At 44.5% G+C, this 20,924-nt stretch overlaps 1 protein-coding gene across 1 annotated transcript; it reads right to left on the bottom strand.

Annotated features, from left to right (window-relative positions):
• Positions 1-1,959: 1,959 nt before the first annotated feature.
• Positions 1,960-20,077, bottom strand: LOC116981207 (steroid 17-alpha-hydroxylase/17,20 lyase). The gene is made up of 8 exons (XM_033034048.1): positions 19,415-20,077; positions 16,728-16,866; positions 14,608-14,837; positions 13,913-13,999; positions 10,459-10,668; positions 8,225-8,394; positions 6,534-6,637; positions 1,960-4,719 (listed from the first exon to the last, which is right to left on the bottom strand). Exons 1-8 carry the CDS (start codon positions 19,721-19,723, stop codon positions 4,448-4,450), a joined length of 1,521 nt encoding a protein of 506 aa, XP_032889939.1. The 5' UTR covers positions 19,724-20,077; the 3' UTR covers positions 1,960-4,447.
• Between the last annotated feature and the right edge of the window lie 847 nt (positions 20,078-20,924).

Genomic DNA, 20,924 nt, shown 5'->3' on the forward strand with positions numbered 1-20,924 from the left:
ATAGTTCAGTTGCCTAATAACAGCTGGGTCCCCCCCATGTTTTACAACCAATTCACCTGGTTAGTTCCATCTCCGGGTGCTTCATGTTGTCGGCGGCTGCACATCCAAACAAGAAAGAAGAGAAGAGAAGAAATGTGACGTCACTCACAGCCGTCGACCGATGCGCTTCCCCAGACCGTACAGATCGCCCTGATGTGACGCAAAGAGACAAACTGTGCAGGGACTGAAGACAGCGTGAGAATTCTGTCATCGGCGTGAGGGCGTGAGAATTGGTTGAAATGCGTGATTCTCACGTTCAAAGCGTGAGAGTCGGCAGCCCTGTTCCTACCTTCATTTTAGACTTTAGGCTTTAGAGATACAGCGCAGAAACAGGCCCTTCAGCCCGCCGACCTGCGATCCCCTTACCCTAGCACCATTCGACACACCAGGGACAATTTTACAATTTTACCAAAGCCAATTAACCTACAAACCTCTACGTCTTCTGAGTGTGGGAGGAAATCGGAGCACCCGGAGAATATCCATTTCACAGGGAGAACGTACAAACTCCACACAGTCAGCACCCATTGTCAGGATAGAAACCGTGTCTCTGGCACTGAAGGGCAGCAACTCTACTGCTGTGAAGCAGTGCAGACGAGATAGAGGAAGGCAGGCAGAGAGAAAAACATTCGGCTTTTTAAGCTCTTGTGTGCAGTATGTTGGGATGTTTGGTTAGATTAACTGTGCTATAATAGTTATTATTCAGTTAGTTCTTGTTACTTTACTGCCATTTGGTGTCAGTACCTATAATGCAAGTGTTCAGCACCTTTTACACACCACGGTCATTTCAATGCCCTTCATAGACATGTTATTGAACAGCAGTATCCCAGGCCTTATCACTCTGACTGGTGATTAAAACCTTGATCAGAGTCTTAAAATAGCTAACTAAAGGAGGTACAGGGCAGCATACTGGCGCTAAGGTAGAGTTGCTGCCTCACAACGCCAGAGACCTGACCTCGGGTGCTGTCTGTACGGAGTTTGCCCATTCTCTCTGGGTTTTCCCTGGGTGCTCCGGTTTCCTCCGACAACCAAAAGATGTACTGGTAAGTACTTGGCTGTTGTAAATCACTTTTCAGGCTCAGAAACAGCTTCTTCCCCTCTATTATCAGAGTTCTGATCGGTCCTTCCATAAGCTAGAGCAGTGATTCCCAACCTGGGGCCATATGGCAAATTTCAGGGGGGCCACAGAAATTTTTGGGGGATTTAGGGGGCCACAGGTTTAATGAAGGGGGCCACAGAGCTACCACCCTGTTGCCTCCTAAATTTCAGTTCTAATAAATTTAAATCTATGTAGTTGAAATATATTTTGATGTTTGGGGAATAGAATAAAAGAGAATATAAGTGCAATTAATAGACACTGATATTTTTATGGAAGGTATTATAATATTGAAGTACGTTTTTTCCGCTAATAATGTCAGGGGGGCCACAGAAAAATTAAAAGATCCCAAGGGGGCCATGAGCTAAAAAAGGTTGGGAACCACTGAGCTAGAGTACTGTCTGATTCACCTCTACCCCATTGCGGACGTTAGACTTTGGTCAGTGGATGAATACCTCAATACTATAAGGAGGCACAGCGGTAGAGTTGCTGCCTGATAGTCCCATAGAAGTGGGTTCGTTTCTGACCATGGGCACTGTGTTTGTGGAGTTTGTGTGTTCTCCCTGTGACCGCATGGGTTTGCCTCTGGGTGCCCCGGTTTCCTCCCACATTCCAAAGACGTGCAGATTTGTAGGTTGACTGTCTTTTGTAAATTGTCCCGAGCATGTAGGATGCAAAACTGGGATTACATAGAACTAGTGTACAGGTGATCATTGGTCGGCACGCACGCACGCGGTGAGCCAAAGGGCCTGGTTCCAAGCTGCATCTCTAAAACAAAGACTGGGGATTAACTTCTGAAAGTCGTTTGGAGAACGAAAGACCACAAATCACCATTAACCACACCTTTTATTGAGCTTCAAAAGATGAAATCAAGTAGTAATAGTCAATATATATTTATATAGAATTTTTTCATGCAAATATTTAATATAAACATCCCAAGCTTTGGATCATGATTTTGAATGACCGTCACTGTGAAGCTGTGACCCCCTGAAGTATTCATCAATGAGAGATAATTACAAGATAAGAATCAATGTGATGACTTGAAAGACTGCAGATGTTGAAATCTAGAACAAAATCAGAATGATGGAAGAAATCAGGTCCAGCAGCATCTATGGAGGCAAAAGATGTCAGATGTGGGCAGCACGGTGGCGCAGTGGTAGAGTTGCTGCCTTACAGCGCCAGAGACATGGGGTACGAACCTGACTACGGTTGATGTCTGTAAGGAGTTTGCATGTTTTCCCTGTGACCTGCGTGGGTTTTCTCTGGGTGCTCCAGTTCCCTCCCACACTCCAAATATGTAGGTTTGTAGGTTAATTGGCTGCACTGTGTCGCAGCGGTAAATTGTCCTGCTTAGTAAAGTATGTAGGATAATGCTAGCGTAAGGGGTGATCGCAGGTCGGCGTGGACTTGATGGGCCGAAGGGCCTGTTTCCGTGCTGTATTTTTCAACTAAAGTAGATTAAATAGGCGATATTTTGGCTCAAAACCCTGCAAACTTGCTAAATTTTGCTTCCACAGATGCTGCTTGACCTGCCGGGTTCTACCTGCCTTTGAATGTGACAATTTTAGCAGTACTTGTTTTTGCTACAGAAGATTGAGAGGGATTCACCTATCTTCAGATGGGAGAATGAGGCTTTTTATTCAAAACATCAAAACGCCAGGGCCAATGTAATGTCCAGCAATTTGGCGTCTCAGTACCTGACTGGCAGAGCTTCTGACTATCAGAAAATGTGGCTATTAATATTCAAATACGTGTTTAGCAGACTTTTCTATTTTAGATGTATGATACTTCAAAACGGCTTTGTGTTGGGGGACTGTTCCATATTCAAGGATTCAAAAGGTCATAAGTGATAGGAGCAGAATTAGTACATTTGGCCCATCAAATCTACTCCGCCATTCAAACATGGCTGATCTGTCAATCCCTCCTAACCCCATTCTCCTCCATTCTCCCCATAACCCCTGACACCCGTACTAATCAAGAACAAATGAGAATAATAATAAACTAAACTATTCAAATATGTCGATGCTGCAACATTTGTCAAACCAAGTATCTGCTCAATCCCTCTCTCATTGAGTTTGAGTTCAGTTTATTGTTGCGTATATCAAGGTACAGTGAAAAGCTTGAGGGAGAGAAGCAGGGAGAGGGAGGGAGAGAGAGGAGGAAAGGGAAAGTGGGTGACAGGAGGAGGGAGAGAGGGGGGGAGGGAGAGAGAGGGGGGGTGAGGGAGAGAGCGGCATGGAGATTTGCAGCAATCAACTCCTCCCACGCCCCTTGCTGCATCCACCTACCACTTGCTTGGCTTTGTCCCACCACCACCTCTTTTCCAATATTCTACCCCCCACCCCCCCCCCCGTGACTATAATCAGCAGACTGAGGTCCCGACCCAAAACGTCACCTGCCCATGTTCTCCAAGAGATGCTGCCTGACCCGCTGAGTTACTCCTGCACTTTGAGTTCTACACTATATACAAACACATGCCAGGCCAGGTGTGAAAGTGGGATAACATGGAACTAGTGTGAACGGGTGGTCGAGGGTCAGGGTGGACTCGGTGGGCCAAAGGGCCTGTTTCCACGCTTAAATCTGCAAACTAAACTAAAACCAGCAGCTGCCTGCTAAAGGGCCTGTCCCACATTCACGACCTCTGCCGAGTTTGCCCTTGACTCATACTCGCAGCATGGTCATCACAAGGTCGTAGGAGGTCGTAGGTAGGTCGTGATGCTAATCGTAGGTACTCGTGGCATCAAGTAGGTCGGAGCTATTTTCTAGCCTGATGAAAAATGTCCACGAGTAAAAAAGGTCGTGAATTAGGTCGTGAAAGTGGGACAGGCCCTTAAAATCCCTCACTACTCAAAGGCTGTGGGTGTTGCACGTGAATGTCGACTTGAGTTGCCTCGTTGAGGGAAAGGGAATGGATGTTCTCCTGGTGTTGAGATTGGAGATCTGATTTACAATCACAGTAAACCTCATTCTACAAGAGCTTTCCATTTGACGCTTCGAGGCTTTTATTTACGAGGACTCTAATGGGGCAGACCCTGCAGCCAAGTCTTTCCACCTAGTCATGTAAACCCGAAGAGAAGTTAAGGCCTCACCCCACCAACTGCAAACCTCTCCACACAAGGTTGAAGGTAACATTTTGTTGCTCTTTCCAGTGGAGAATACACGAGAAAATTTACAAAGACACTTTGGACATAACATGCGCATGCCAAGTGCGAATGACAACATTTAGAAGATACGGGGCTCAGCGGTTTACAGTTACTCTCCATGCTCCTTCTCACTGAGGAAGGTTGCAAACGGGGCAACACTTTGCTGTCAGTCTTACGAGACGCAGCCTTTCCACGCCTTCCTGGACTTGAGTTGGATTTTGAATTTCTCTGGTTGCTGGACGATCCCAGATTTCCCAATCAGGCCCGCCAGCTGGTGCCCGGCGGGAACCTCCACGGTGAAGCGCTGGAGGAAGGTGGCAAAGAAGAGGAATAGTTGCATCTTTGTCAGCACCTCCCCGACACAGACTCTTGGGCCGGCGCCAAAGGGCAGGAAACTGGGCGAAGGTGAGTGCATGTACTTTCCTTCTGTGTCCAAAAAACGAGCTGGAGAAAATAAAGATGGTTTTATAGAAATATATAGAAATACCCACCCCAAGGTTTTTTTTTTCAAGAACGTCTATGTGGCAGACCTTGGATGTGCATGTATGGATGTATATACTAACATGTATGTGTGTGCATATGTGTGTATATACATACACACACACATCTTAACACACGCGCACACGCACCTATCTATCTACCTATACATTTGTCTATCTAGAAATATTTTTTTATATCTATATACATATATATACACACACACACGCACTTTGGTGCATTATATATATATATATACATACTCAGTGGGCTATTTCTGTACATATGGTACTTAATCGGGAATTGTACTTATGAATGGCAATAAGCTTACTGATCTAAATGCAAAAAAGGAATTTCACTTGGCACACATGATAATAAAGGAACCATTGACCTTAGGCCTATAAAAGCATTTAAAAGACATTTGGACAGGTACATGAATAGGAAAGGTTTGGAGGGACGTGACCCAAACACGGCAGATGGGGCATCTTGGTCATCATGGACGAGTTGGGCCAAATGGCCTGTTTCCTTGCTGTATGACTCTATCTCACTCATGTTCTGCCTACACCTCAATGATATAAACATTGAATTTTCTAACTTCAAAGTGACCCATCCCCCTTGTGGTCCTTTGCCTTTCATTTTGTTTGTACCCAGGTTCCCTCATCCACCTTTTTCTCCTCCACATCAACCAATAACATTCCCCTCCCTTCACCTTGTTCTATCTATCACACACACATTTAACCCACTATGAGTTCCATCCCCTCCCTCTCTGGTTCCACCTGCTCCTCATCCTCCCTCCTCTGGTTCCACCTAACATTCCTTCCTATCAGATTCCTCCTTCTGCAGCCTCTAGTGTCTCCACTGATCACCTCCCAGCTCCTGACTCTATCGTGACAAGATGGTTGCCCAGATGTAGTTTCCTCTAGCTGGCAAGAGCAACAATCTTATTGTTTCATGCCTGTGATAAACTGATCACAGAATAGCTTTTAGGAAAATGTATAGTCAGAATCTATTTTCTGGTGTGGAAATGTCAAAGACTAGATAGAGGGCATAGATTGAATGTTTGATACAGCATGGAAACAGACCCTTGGGTGTAGAGTGATGAAGTCTAGTCATAAGATCATAAGTGATAGGAGTAGAATTAGGCCATTCGGCCCATCAATCTACTCCACCATTCAATCATGGCTGATCTATCTCTCCCTCCTCACCCCATTCTCCTTCCTTCTCCCGATAACCTCTGACACCCGTAATAAACAAGAATCTATCTATCTCTGGCTTTAAAATATCCGTTGACTTGGCCTCCACAGCCTTCTGTGGCAAAGAATTACACAGATTTACTACCCTCTGACTAAAGAAATTTCTCATCTCCTTCCTAAAAGAACATCCTTTAATTCTGAGGCTATGAACTGTAGTCATAGACTCTCCCACTAGTGGAAACATTCTCTCCACATCCACTCTATCCAAGCCTTTCACTATTCTGTTCCAATTACGTCCCCTTCATTCTTCTAAACTCCAGCAAGTACAGCCCCACTGCTGACAAACGACCATCAGAAGTTAACCCACTCATTCCTGGGATCATCCTTGTAAACCTCCTCTGGACCCTCACCAGTGCCAGCACATTCTTCCTCAGATATGGTGCCCAAAATTGCTCACAATATTCCAAATGCGACCTTCCCAGCTCTTTAAAGAGCCTCAACATTATATCCCTGTTTTTGTATACAAGCCCTCTTGAAATAAATGCTAGCATTGAGTTTGCTTTCTTTACTATTCAATGCAATACTTACTTGGATCATAGGTGCCTGGACTTTTCCATTCCTTCTCGTCGTGATGAATAGCCCAGAGGTTGATGATCACATTTGAATCTTTGGGGATTGTGTAGTCACCAATGCTATAAACAAATACATTGGAATCTTCTATATACTTTTAAAACTCTGTGTGTGTGTGTGTGTGTGTGTACGGCATTTTGCCTTTGATTCGTTACTCCGCAAAAACCAGACGCAAAAACGCCGAGATTTTTACCATTTCGCTAGCGATTTTACTTTTACAATCGCATATCCACTCCTCATTAAATTTGGGAAATTTTCTGTACACATTTTCAATAAAATCCTTCACAAAACTTACTGTTATCTTTAAATCAGCAGCTGCGGACGTCACAATGCCCTTGCGCTCGCGGTACCGCCACCCGCTCTCGATTCAAGCAGACGCTGTCATCGCACTTTCAATCCCCCTCCCCCCCCCACTCAGTCCTGGACTAATTGTTTAACATTAACATTTATTTTCAAAGAGCCGCCGCCCAGCTGCGGATGCCACAATGCCCTTGCGCTCAGGGCACCGCCACCCGCTCTCGATTCAAGCAGACGTTGTGCCCTCTCTCTCTCTCTTCCACTCTGTCTCTGCACTCTCTCTCTGCCCCCCCCCCCCTTCTAGACGCACCTGCGAGGTGAGGTCTATTCGTCCGTGGATAGGGTGGGGATGGGGTAAAAGAAGCCAATTAATAAAATTAAGATAATATCAAGGGGTGTAATGAGTGTGTGTGGGGGGGAGGGGTGGTTAGTGTGTGTGATGTCGCAGGCCACCCCCCCCCCCCCCCCCCGCCACCGCGCTTTGGAGGAACAGACTGCACTTGGTCTAGTGAATATTAAAATCGTGCTTCAATGTTATGCAAATATTTTAGACAACTTTCCCACTCAGAGGGAGGTTGACCAGGCTTGGACTTCAGGACATCTGGGGTTCTGTGTGTTGGGGGGATGAATGCATTGGGGAAACAAGTCCAACAGGAATCAGCCATGAACTGGCAGAATGCTGGAACAGGGCTGAAGTGGTTAAATAATGTTCCCATGTTTAGTTGACAGTTACAGCATGGAAACAAGCCCTTCGGCCCACCGAGTCCATGCCGACCATCCATCACCCATTCACACTATTTCTATGTTATCCCATTTTTCATCCACTCCCTATAACACGTACCTCCAGATTCAGGGACAGTTTCTTCCCAGCTGTTATCAGCCAACTGTACTATCCTATCACCAACCAGGGAGCTTCCCGACCTACCATCTATCTCACTGGTGACCCACGGACTATCTTTAATTGGACTCTACCTTGCACTAAATGTTATTCCCTATGTCCTGTATATGTACACTGTAGACAGCTTGATTGTAATCATGTGTAGTCTTTCCGCTGACTGGATAACACACTGTTAAAAAACTTTTCACTGTATCATGGTACACCTGACAATAAACTGAACTAACTAACTAACTAGTTAACTACAGAGGCTAATTAATGTACAAATCCACATGCCTTTGGGATGTGGAAGAAAACCAGAGGAAACCCATGCAGTCATAGGAAAAACGTGCAAACTCCACATGAACAGATTCTGAGGTCAGGATCGAACTGGGGTGTCTGGCGCCGTGAGGCAGCGGCTCTACCCGCCGTGCCGCTCTGATCCCAATGGGAGCCTGGATCTCTCAGGTGCATTTACCTGGTGTCTACCAAAGCCACATGAGGGATGAGGAGAGGTGCCACTGGCTGGATCCTCAGCGTTTCACTTATGGTCGCATTGAGAAAATGCAGGTTGCATCGATCACTTATTTTAGGGGGTCTTTCATGTCCTACATTATTCTCAATTTCCTCCTGTATTTTAGTTTGCACCTACAATAGAAGAAAGTCACATTATTCAACTGTCTTACTAATTATGTTTTACACTGACAGCTTGTTGTCGCATTTACCCATGTAACGTTCACATTGTGTCTATCAACGTACATTAAAAGCCCACACTGGAATAAAACAGCATATCCTGCAGCTCAATAATATATGTGTGTGTTGTATGAATATATTTGGGTGCATATGTGCATAATGTAGGTATGTTACAAAACTTACCTTCAGCGGCGCTGCAGTTCTGTCACTGGCCGTGTGCGTGACTTTGGCGCCTATGAGGAGGGGGGCGGGATTAAAATGCCGTTCTACCTAATGCTGAAAATTCGTTCCGACTGCCGTTCTCGGAATTTTGTTTTAAAAACCGCGGGACAATTTCAGCGCTGGAGTAAAATAAAAATCGACTTCTAATGCCGTCAACGCCGATAACGGGACGGATCTCACATACGAAGCAAGGTAAGCCGTTTATTTTACATATAAACTTGCTTCTTAGGATGCCTTTAATCAAAATTTCACTTTGCGAAAATGTGATTTGGGCCTCATACGAACCGGCAGTGTTTTTCCTGCCGATATGGGGGTTCAAATTCACTGCAAACCGCAACGTTCCAATCGATCGCGTTCCACAAAAACCCACTCGCAAGATGATTAAAATGCCCATTAATTTATGGGAATTAAACACTAAATTCCTTCCATTTGGCCTATAAATTCATGACAATGAGATTTAAAAATCATGTTATATTGTGAATTATTGTGTGAATGTTATTTGGACACTTAGGCTAATTCAAAAATATTAACCTTTTCTTAAGAAATGGATAGATGTTTAGATCTAGTAATTGAATTTTGTAATTAGCTACAATTAGGTAACTAACTAATTATCTGCTTTAATTTCAGGTCATCCAAGTAAGATTGTTTCATATTTGTTTCAGAATGCTTCAATCTATAATAACTGAAAATGTCTTTCAGTTCTCTTAATTTTTAATAAAGTTATGGGCTTTAGACTGTCCTCGATCACAGCTTTTGAGTTGTCAATGGAAAAGCAATAGGGAACAAGATGCTAATTTCAGTATGAAAATGGCCATAACTTTTTTAATACTGAAGATATGAAAGTGAATTAGGTGTCAAATTAAACTTCTTATGCTTTATCTGATGGGATAAATTGCAGACTTGATTTTTTAAATCTCTAAATTTTGTAACGTTGCTACATAATGTACTAAATGTTATACCCTTTATCCTTTATCTGAGCACTGCGGACAGCTTAATTGTAATCCTATACAGTCATAGAATCATACAGCGTGGAAACAGACCCTTCGGCCCACGTTTCCCACCACGACCAACAAGCCCCATCTACACACGTCCCACTTGCCTGCGTTTGGCCCATATCCCTCAAAACCTATTCTATCCATGTACCTGTCTAAATGTTTCTTAACTGTTGTGATAGAACCTTCCTTAACTACCTCGTCCAACAGCTCGTTCCATATGCCCACCACCACCCTTTGTGTGGTAAAGTTACTCCACAGATTCTTATTAAATCTTTCCCCCCTCACCTTAAACTTATGTCCTCTGGTTCACGATTCCTCTACTCTGTGCCTACCCGATCTATTCCTCTCATGGTTTTGTATACCTCTATAAGATCACCCCTCATCCTCCTGCGATCCAAGGAATAGTCATAGCCTGCTCAGCCTCTCCCTATAGTTCAGGCCCTTGAGTCCTGGCAACATCCTCTTAAATCTTCTCTGCACCCTTTCCAGCTTGACCACATCTTTCCTATAACATGGTGCCCAGAACTGAACACAATGCCATAAATACGGCCTTACCAACATCTTATAACTGTAACATGACCCCCCCCCCCCCAAATTCTATACCCAATACTCTGACTGATGAAGGCCAAAAGCCTTTTTGACCACCCTGTCTACCTGTGACGCCACCTTCAACAAACTACTGTATGTACCTGCACTCTCCAGAGGCCTACCGTTGTGTAGGCCCTGCCCATGTTAGTGCCCCAACTAAGACACAGACTGCATTGTAGAGTGAAGTGGCCTGTTCTGCAATAATCCCTTTTACCTGTGGATGGTGGAGCAGGTAGAGAATGATCCAGGCGATAGTAGTACTCGTGGTCTCCACCCCCGCTCCAAATATGTCTGCCATGGTCATCTGCAAATGGTCGTCGGTCAGGTGTGGTCCAGGGATCGGACTGTTGTTGTTCTTTACATTCTCCTGAGCTTTCAGCAGAGAGTCCAGTAAGTCATTGATGGATTCACTGTTATAATTTGCCTGGGAAAGAGGAACCAAGGGATATTATGTGTCTCAGTATCTTACACTAAACGTTATTCACATTATCCCTTTTATCACATATCTGTACGCTGTGGATGGCTGGATTATAATCATGTATTGTCTTTCCGCTGACTTGTTAGCATTCAACAATGGTTTTCACTGTTCCTCGATACATGTAACAATAAACTAAACTCAAACTCAGGAAGGAACTGCAGATGCTGGTTTACACCGAAGATAGACACAAAATGGTGGAGTAACTCAGCGGGTCAGGCAGAATTTCTGGAGAAAAGGAATAGGTTACATTTCAAGTCGACTCCTTCAGTCGAAGGTTTCAGGCCTGAAACTTCACCTATTCTTTTTCTCCACAGATGCTGCCTGACCTGTGAGTTACTCCAGCATTTTGTGTCTATCAAGGGACATTATATTTAGGTTTAGATTTATAATTTTCACATGTATCCAGGTACACTGAAAAGCATTGCTTTTTACTTATTTTACACTTTCAGAGGTAGAGTGTGGAATCAGGTCCTTCGGCCCATCGTGCCCACGCCGACTAGCACCCCGTATACTAACACTCTCCTATGCACTGGGGACAATTTAACCGGCCAATTAACCTACAAACGTGCACGTCTTTGGAGTGTGGGAGGAAATGGAGAAAACCCATGTGGTCACAGGGAGAACATGCAAACACCGTACAGGCAGCACCCGTAGTCAGGATCGAACCCCGTTCTCTGTAGTTCTCAACATTGTAGCGCATCAATTCCATAGACCTAGTGCAATGTCCACAATGGGGTAGAGGTGAATTGGACAGTACCCTAGCTTATAGAAGATCTGAAGAAGCTGTTCCTGAGTCTGGTGATGCATGCTTTCAGACTACTGTACCTTCTGCCACTGAGGGCAGGGAGAAGAAAGAATTACCGGGGTGGTACAAGTCTTTGATTATGTTGACAGCTTTTCCGAGGCAGCGTGAAGTGTGGATGGAGTCAGTGGTGGGGTCAGATCTGTGTGATGGACTGAGCTACATCTACAACTCTCTGCAACTTCATGCCATCTGAGCAAAGCCACACAATTGGGGAACAAAACACAAATTCCCAGCTGCAAGGATAAACTAGGCTGCTCACAAAATCCAGGGACATAATCTGTATCCGTGCGTGGCTACAATGGAATATTGCATTCAATTCTGACAGTTACAGCCATGAGAAGCACCGAGAGGTCAGGAAGTTCAGAGAAAGTTTTTTTTACAGTGAAGACGCGGCACAGTGATGCAGTGGTAGAACTGCTGTTGTATAGAGCCCGAGACCCGGACTCAATCCTGACTAACATAGAAACATAGAAAATAGGTGCAGGAGTAGGCCATTCGGCCCTTCGAGCCTGCACCGCCATTCGATATGATCATGGCTGATCATCCAACTCAGTATCCCATCCCTGCCTTCTCTCCATACCCCCTGATCCCTTTAGCCACAAGGGCCACATCTAACTCCCTCTTAAATATAGCCAATGAACTGGCCTCAACTACCTTCTGTGGCAGAGAATTCCAGAGATGTGTGAAAAATGTTTTCCTCATCTCGGTCCTAAAAGACTTCCCTCTTATCCTTAAACTGTGACCCCTAGTTCTGGACTTCCCCCAACATCGGGAATAATCTTCCTGCATCTAGCCTGTCCAATCCCTTAAGAATTTTGTAAGTTTCTATAAGATCCCCCCTCAATCTTCTGAATTCCAGCGTGTACAAGCCGAGTCTATCCAGTCTTTCTTCATATGAAAGTCCTGCCATCTCAGGAATCAGTCTGGTGAACCTTCTCTGTACTCCCTCTATGACAAGAATGTCTTTCCTCAGATTAGGAGACCAAAACTGTACGCAATACTCACTGAGTTTCTCCAGCATTTTATGTCTTCCTTAGTGAAGACGGAACCAAAGTAGTTATTCAATTGGTCCGCCATATCCCTGTTCCCCATGATCAATTCACCTGTTTCTGACTGCAAGGGACCTACATTTGTTTTAACTAATCTTTTCCTCTTCACATATCTATAAAAACTTTTGCAGTCAGTTTTTATGTTCCCTGTCAGTTTTCTTTCATAATCTATTTTCCCTTTCCTAATTAAGCCTTTTGTCCTCCTCTGCTGGACTCTGAATTTCTCCCAGTCCTCTGGTAGGCTGCTTGTTCTGGCTAATGTGTACGCTTCATCTTTTGTTTTGATACTATCCCTGATTTCCCTTGTTATCCACGGATGCACTACCTTCCCTGATTTATTTGGTTGTACATTCTCCTGATAACCATGTGGGTTTCCTCCAGGTGCTCCGGTTTCCTGCCACATTCCGAGGAAGAGTGGATTTGTCAATTGTCCCTAGTGTGCAGAATATTTCTATTGTCCCTAGTGTACGAGTGATCGTTGGTCGATGAGGACTCGATGGGCCTGATCCCACGCTGTATCTCAAAACTAAACTGAACTCATGCCTTATCTCCAAACTAAACTAAAATGGTGGATTCCTGGAACACGTTGCCTGGGATGGTGCTGGAGGCAGATATAATGGTGGCGTTTAAGTGGCTGTTAGACAGGCACATGGATATGTAGGGAATGCAGGGATATGGATCACGTGCAGGCAGAGGAGATTATAGGGAAGATATTGTCAAGCTTGAAAGGATTCAGAGAAGATTTGCAAGGATATTGTCAGGACCAGAGGGTGTGAGCTTTCGGGAGAGGTTGAGTCGGCTGGGTCTCTATTCCTTCAAGCAGGAGGATGAGGGGTGATCTTATAGAGATGTTCTAAATCATGAGAGGAATAGATCAGGTAGATGCACAAAGTCTCTTGTCCAGAGTGGGGAAATTGAGGAACAGAGGACAAAGGTTTAAGGTGAAGAGGGAAATATTTAATAGGAATCCGAGGAGTAACTTTTTCACACAAAGGGTGGTGGGTGTATGGAACAAGCTACCAGAGGAGGTAGTTGAGGCAGGGACTATCCCAACATTTAATAAACAGTTAGACAGGTACATGGATAGGACAGGTTTGGAGGGATATGGACCAAGTGCAGGCTGGTGGGACTAGTGTAGCTGGTGTGGGCAAGTTGGGCCGAAGGGCCTGTTTCCACACTGTATCAATCTATGACTATTAGTTTAACTTGTTACAATGTGTTTCACAGGCATTGTGGGCCGAACAGCCTATTCTTGTGTTCTAAGGGCCACAGCACATCTGTTCAGCTGGAACCGCCATGCCAATCATAGTGAGATGCTGCACATTGCATACTTTACCTTGTGCTCTTCAAATTTCCTGTGAAGGATACTGTCTCGAGAAGCAATGGATCGTTTCAGAGTTTGAAGAGCCTCGTTGGGAAAATACTGCAATAAAAATAGTGAGAAATAACAAGGGCAGCACAGTGGCGCAGCTGTAGAGTTGCTGTCATACAGAGCCAGGGACCCGGGATCAATCCTGACTATGGGTGCTGTTTTTTTCCAGGTGTTCTGGTTTTCTCCCACACTCCAAAGACGTACAGGTTTGTAGTTTAATTGGCTTCTGTAAATTGTCCCTAGTGCGCAGGATAGAACTAGTGTAATGGGTGATCGTTGGTTAGCGTCTACTCTGTGGGACTAAAGGCCTGTTCCACGCTGTATCTCAAGACTAAATCTAAACTAAACTTCTGAATGGAATAGCATAGAACTAGTGTGAACAGGTGAACGATGGTCGGCATGGACCCGATGGGCCTGTTTGCACTCTGCAACTCTAAATTAAACTAAACTTCTGAATGGGACAACATAGAACTAGTGCAAAGAGGTGATCGATGGTCGGCATGGACCTGATGGGCCGAAGGGTCTGTTTCACAAAACATGAACAAAATGTATCTAAAAAATCTTAAGTCGACACAGGGACTGCCTAAAGAAAACATGAAAACACTTGGGCGTAAACATTCAAATGTTATGGATGGAGATGATGATTGGGAAGAGATTACCTGTAGCCAGGAGAAGACGTCCATTAAGTTGTCTCTTCCGACAGTCTCCACAATTCCTTGGCTGTAATCAAGCATTTTCTGGAACTCTGGGTCACCCTTTTCATAGGATGAGTTGAAACACAACAAGCTGATTACATTTGTCACCATCCGTGACACCTCGGTCATTAAGTCGAGCGGGGCGTCTACGAACTGTTCAAGCATGGTGCAAATGGAAGTCACCTCTTTACAAACTGTTCACCAACAGAAAGAAGAATATTATCATTGGAAGAAGAGCCATTGCAGGTATGTTCACTGAATATGTTAAAGGGCAGCAGAGTGGTGCAGCAGGTAGAGCTGCTGCCTCATAGTGCCAGCCACATGGGTAGATGGTAAAAGATGGCGCCGGAAAGCGTGGCGACTCTTGTGTACTGTCTCAGCGTAACCTGCTATTGTACACACTTGTACTTGAGCATGTTTGTTCCTCTAGGGCGGCACAGTGGCGCAGGGGTAGAGTTGCTGCCTCACAGTGGCAGAGACCCAAGTTTGATCCTGACTATGGGTGCTGTCTGTATGGAGTTTGTAAGTTCTCCCCGTGACCATGTGGTTTTTCTCTGGGATCTCCAGTTTTCTCCCACACTCCAAAGAAATGCAGGTTTGTGGGTTAATTGCCGATTGTAAATTGTCCCTAGTGTGTAGGGTAGTGCTAGTGTACTGGGTGATCGCTGGTCAGCGTGGACTCAGTGGTCCGAATGGACAGTTTCTGCGCTGTATCTCTAAAGTCTAAAGAAGCCTGACCCCCCCAGTGCTGCCTGTGTGAAGTTTGCATGTTCTCCCCTGTGACTGCATGGGCTTCCACCTGGTGCTCCAGTTTCCTTCCACATCCCAAAGTGGTGACCTTCTGGCTGCTATAAATTGCCCCTAGTGTGTAGGTAGAATCTGGTGAGGAGATGATGAGAATAAAATAAATGGAATAGTATTAATGGATGGCCGATGGTCAAAGGGCTTGTGTCTGTGTTATTTTCTCCATGATTCTGGGAACCCTAAACCTCTGCTGGTGGCTGGGATTTTTCTTTTTATTTATTCATGCACAGGAAATGGATGGCAAAGTGACTATTTAAACACATTCTTGATTAGTACGGCTGCCAAAGGTTATGGGTAGAAGGCAGGAGCATGGGGTTGAGAGGGAAAGATAGATCAGCCATGATTGAATGGTGAAGTAGACTCGATGGGCCAAATGGCCTAATTCTGCTCCTATGAACATTGCCAATGCCAAATTATGTTTGAACAGTGGTGGCAATTACAAGTTAACCACATTAGCTGGTCTGGTTTCATGGAGGTAGGTTAGAGGTTCAAGGTTCACATTTATTTGTCACATGCACCAATTAAGGTAAAGTGAAATGAGTTACCATTCAGCCATATAATTAAAAAGAACACAATTCCCAATAGAATGTTTACATAAACATTCACCGCGGGCAAGACATTTGTCAGTCTTCCTCCTTTGTTCGCCCGTGGTCGGGGGCCTTGGTCGCCGCTATGGTACTGCTGGTTTCATGCAGGAATTCAGATTAAATAAGAATGAGAATTTTTATTTCCTGAAAGGAACGAGTTCTTGCAACAATCTGGTAGTTTCAGGGTTAACATTTCCGATAATATTTATCCCTGAATTTTATTTTGAATTACTTGATTTTCAGTTCTCTGTTCGCTGTAATGAAATGTAAATTCATGCTTCCAAATAAATGGTCCGGGTCTCTTTTATACTGTCCAATGCCAACACCATAAGACATACAGTAGGAGCAGAATTAGGCCATTCGGCCCATCGAGTCTGCTCTGCCATTCAATCATGGCTGATCTATCTTTCCCTCTCACCCCCATTCTCCTGACTTCTCACTGTAACCTTTGATGCTTTTCCTAATCAGGAACCTATCAATCTCCACTTTAAAAATTCCCCCATGATTTGGCTTCCACCGCCATCTGTGGCAATAAATTCCACAGATACACCATCCTCTGGCTAAAGAAATTCCTCCTCATCTCCATTCTAAAGGTAGGTATTTTTATTCTGAGGCTGTGCCACCTGGTCCTAGACTCTTCCACTGGTGGAAATACCAAGATACTGTGCCCCATGTTATACTGCTCACACTCACTTAGTTCCTCAAGAGTTTCGAGACCATTGCCACATTGATAGATATTCGATTGAACGAGCTTCCTGTGGAATCTCCAGGTTGGGCTGTAGTTTGCGAATGCAATGCCTTTTCCGTCTCTGGAGAGCAAGTCCGTTGACACCTGAGCAGAGAGAGAACAATTGAGAGATGCACTCAAATTGGAGGAAGAGTTTGGGAAGCTTACAACCCAACGGTATGAACATTAAATTCTTCACACAGAGTGGGTGTATGGAATGAGCGGCCAGGCGCAGTACGGTGGCGCACGCCAGAGATCTGACTATGTTTGTGCTCTCTGTGCGGAGTTTGTACGTTCTCCCCGTAACCGTGTGTGTTTTTTTTTCTCGGGTGACCTGGTTTCCTGCCAGCAGCACGAAGGCGGCATGAGTACTGGGCCCATCATTGACCAGAATGACACCGGGACTTCAAGGGTTAAATTACTAAGCAGACTGCACAAATTAGAATCATATTGACAGTGTTTAGAGGGCAAACGAAAAGATCAGTCAATATTTTTAAGGTATTAATAGGAATTGCGAGAGTTTAGTTTATTGTCGTGTGCTCCGAGATACAGTGGAAAGCATTTAGTTGCATGCTCTCCAGTCAGCGGAAAGCCTATACATGATTACAATCAAGCCGTCCACAGTGTACAGATACAGGATAAAATGGAATAACGTTTAGTGCAAATAAAGCGACTAATGTTTAGTGTATAGTTTAGAGAAACAGTGCGGGAATAGGTCCTTCGGCCACTGGGTCCATGCCGACCAGCAATCACCCTGTACACTAGCACAAACCTACACATGCTAGGGACAATTTACAATCCTGGGACTGAGTCTGAATAAGGGTTTCGGCCCGAAACGTTGCCTATTTCCTTCGCTGCATAGATGCTGCTGCACCCGCTGAGTTTCTCCAGCATTTTTGTGTACCTTCGATTTTCAAGCATCTGCAGTTCCTTCTTGAACACTTAGCCTACAATCCTTTATGTCTTTGGGGTGTGGGAGGAAACCGGAGCATCCAGAGAAAACCCCCGAAGTCACGGGGAGAACGTACAAACTCCATACAGACCAAAGATCATAGGTCTTTGATCTTTGATACAGACAGCATCCGGAGTCAGGATCTAACCAGAGTCTTTGGCACTTTAATAAGGCAGCAACTCGACCGCTGTGCCACTGTGCTGCCCTCTAGTGGCTAGAGAGAAATGATCTCTATTGGTAAGGAGCAAAAAACCAAAACCTCGCTGGAGGAACTCAACGGGTCAGGCAACATCTGTGGAGAGAAATGGACGCACCACGTTTCGAGTCAGGACCCTTCATCAGTCTGAAGAAAGGTCCTAACCTAAAACATCATCTGTCCATTTCCCTCCAAAGATGCTGCCTGGCCCGCTGGGTTCCTCCAGCGCTTTGTTTTTTTGCTCAAGATTCCAGCTTCTGCCGCCTCTTGTGTCTCCACTGGTTGGGGAAGCTGCCAAGAGCGATGGGGGATGCAGGGGAGGGGGGGCTGCCACACGCAGCGACAGGCAGTAGATAGGACTGTTCAGTGCTTTTGTAACTCTGTTGGCAGCAGACACGCAAACTGTCTGGGTACTCTGCAAAACAAAGCATTTCACGGTACGTAGGTATACGAGACAATAAAGTATCATTCAATCATTCTCTTGTGCATTGACTGGTAGGGAGGCTGGGATAAGGGAGAAAGTTTAAAAATTGGCATAAATTGTTCAGAAGAGTAAGTATTTCTGTACGGTCATTGTGGAAGAAACTTGGAACTCTGCTTATGAAAATGGATTAGAGGTTGAAAAACAGGACAAAACAAAACTGTCATGTAAAATATCAAATCTTTTAGATTAAACAACAAATGCAAAATCACTTTAAAGAGAAACATAGATGATGTGAGTCATTAATCGGAACGGCCCTTCCATATGCCCGATTCATCTCGAGCCCATTGCAGACATTGGTCTCTGAAACTGGTGTGCTACAATGCTGTGAACCAAAGATCCTATAGCGGAGTATCTTTGCTGTGAACCTTATCCTGCACTCTGTATCTTCCCCCTTTGTTCTCTCTACTGCACGAGTTTGGTTTTGAGTGTATTTATACCTAGTATTCTCTGATATGATCAGATAGCATGCAATACCAAGTTTATCACTGTAACTTGGTACACGTGACAATAATAAACCTAAACTTAAAAGGACACAACTCAGTGGGTCCGGCAGCGTCCCTGGAGAACATGCATTGGTGATGTTTCTGGTCGGGACCCTTTTTCAAACTTCTTGAGTTGCTGCCTGACCTGCTGAGTTATTCCAGCACCTTGTGTCCGTCTGTGTAAACCAACAACTACAGTTCCACCTTTCTAAATCTAAACTTACTGAGTTTAAATTGATTGTATTTATGTATTCTGTATTGTATTCTGATCTGTTCGGTTAGCATGCAAAACAAAGCTTTTTACAGTCCACATGACAATAATAAAACTGAACCTACTTGAGTTTGACTTGAATGTATTTATGCATAGTATTATCTGATCTGTTTGGCTAGCACACAAAACAAAGCTTTTTACTGTACCTCGGTACACATGACAATAATAAACCTTAAACCTAGCAAGTCAAGTCTGATCATTGTTGACTGCATTATTTCAATGATATAATTTTTAAACACAATAATTTCGTCACTCGATGAAAACTTACCAAACTGGGTCTCCCCGCAAATAATTTGCCCTTTTTTAGCAGGACCTCCTTGGCGTATTGGTAATTATTGATCACCACCACATATCGTGGGCCCATCATGAGGGAGAAGAGGCTGCCATATGTCTTCTGGAGGTTTTGGAAGTGGAGATGAGGGGGGAGATTGCTCCTTAGACTCAGCAGACTTCCGATCAACGGGAAGGAAGGCAAACATTTCGGATATTTCTCTCCCTTCAGCTTTCTCTGAACGAGGCTGGTGAAGAAGATGACGAAGCCCACAGTAAGGATCAGTGCCGTCACGATCAGATCCATTTTCACTGAGCTCCCAAAGCACTAACTGGAACCTTCTCAGACTGCAGTGGATCAAAGGATGTGGACCCTTTTATACATTTGCAAGTCAATGCCTTGGCAGGCTCAATAACCACACAGGAGATATCCCTCCCCTTGTTGCCTTAATTCATATCTCACTGTTTTTGTTACCCAGCAAGATTTCAGTACAGACTTCAACTGCAGAGGGCACTATAATTCCAACAGTGTACCGCCAACATTTTTTGAAACAATTTGCTGAAGGGCACAAAAAGCTGGACTAACTCAGCGGGCCAGGCAGCATCCCTGGAGAAAAGGAATAGGCGACGTTTCGGATCGAGATCCTTCCTCAGACTGAGAGTCAGAGGAGAGGGAAACGAGAGATAATGAAAAGGTACATAGAACATGTGAATGCAAAGGTACATAGAACATATGCAAGAGGACAAATCAAAGCCAGCAATGATGATCAAGGAAATGTGGAGCCCACAATGGTCCATTGTTGGCTGCGGAGAAGGTGATAACGAGTGATACAAATAGTGAAACTCAGCAGGTTGACAGTTAAATTAATACAACGACTAGGGTGGGGGAGGGATGAAGAGAGAGGCAATGCAAGGGTTACATGAAATTGGAGAAATCAATATTCATGTACTGGGTTGTAAGCTGGCCAAGCAAAATATGAGGTACAGTTTCTCCAATATGTGTTTGGCCTCACTCTGTCAATGGGGGAGGCCCAGGACAGGTCAGTATGGGAATGGGATGGGGAGTTCTTGGTTGATTGGTTCTTGGTTTCTTGGTCCTCCAAAATATTCCAAATGGAATTTAAACTGGAGGTGGTGAAGGGAGGGCTTAAGCCAGAAAGGGTTATTGGGAAGAAAGAGCTACTTTAAATTTAGTTGCATCTGGTTGGGTAACTATAGTTGGGTGGGGATTATTCCATGCTTTAATTGTGTGGGGGAAGAACGAATTGCTGTATACATCTGTCTTTGTAGCTGGGATCACAAATTGGATTGAATGCCCTCGTCTGCTCCTAATTGGTTTGGGTTTGGTGTAGGTCTTGTAATCTATGTCGAGCTGACCATTTAACATTTTGTAAAAACAGGTCAAATGGTGAGTTTCACGTCTGTCTTGGAGAGGGTTCCACCCCAGAGAATTCAGAAGTTTGGTGACACTCGCTTCTCTCTCATAGGTGTTAGTAACAAATCGAGCT

Source organism: Amblyraja radiata, chromosome 15, assembly GCF_010909765.2.
Source record: "Amblyraja radiata isolate CabotCenter1 chromosome 15, sAmbRad1.1.pri, whole genome shotgun sequence".
Classification (NCBI taxonomy): domain Eukaryota; kingdom Metazoa; phylum Chordata; class Chondrichthyes; order Rajiformes; family Rajidae; genus Amblyraja; species Amblyraja radiata.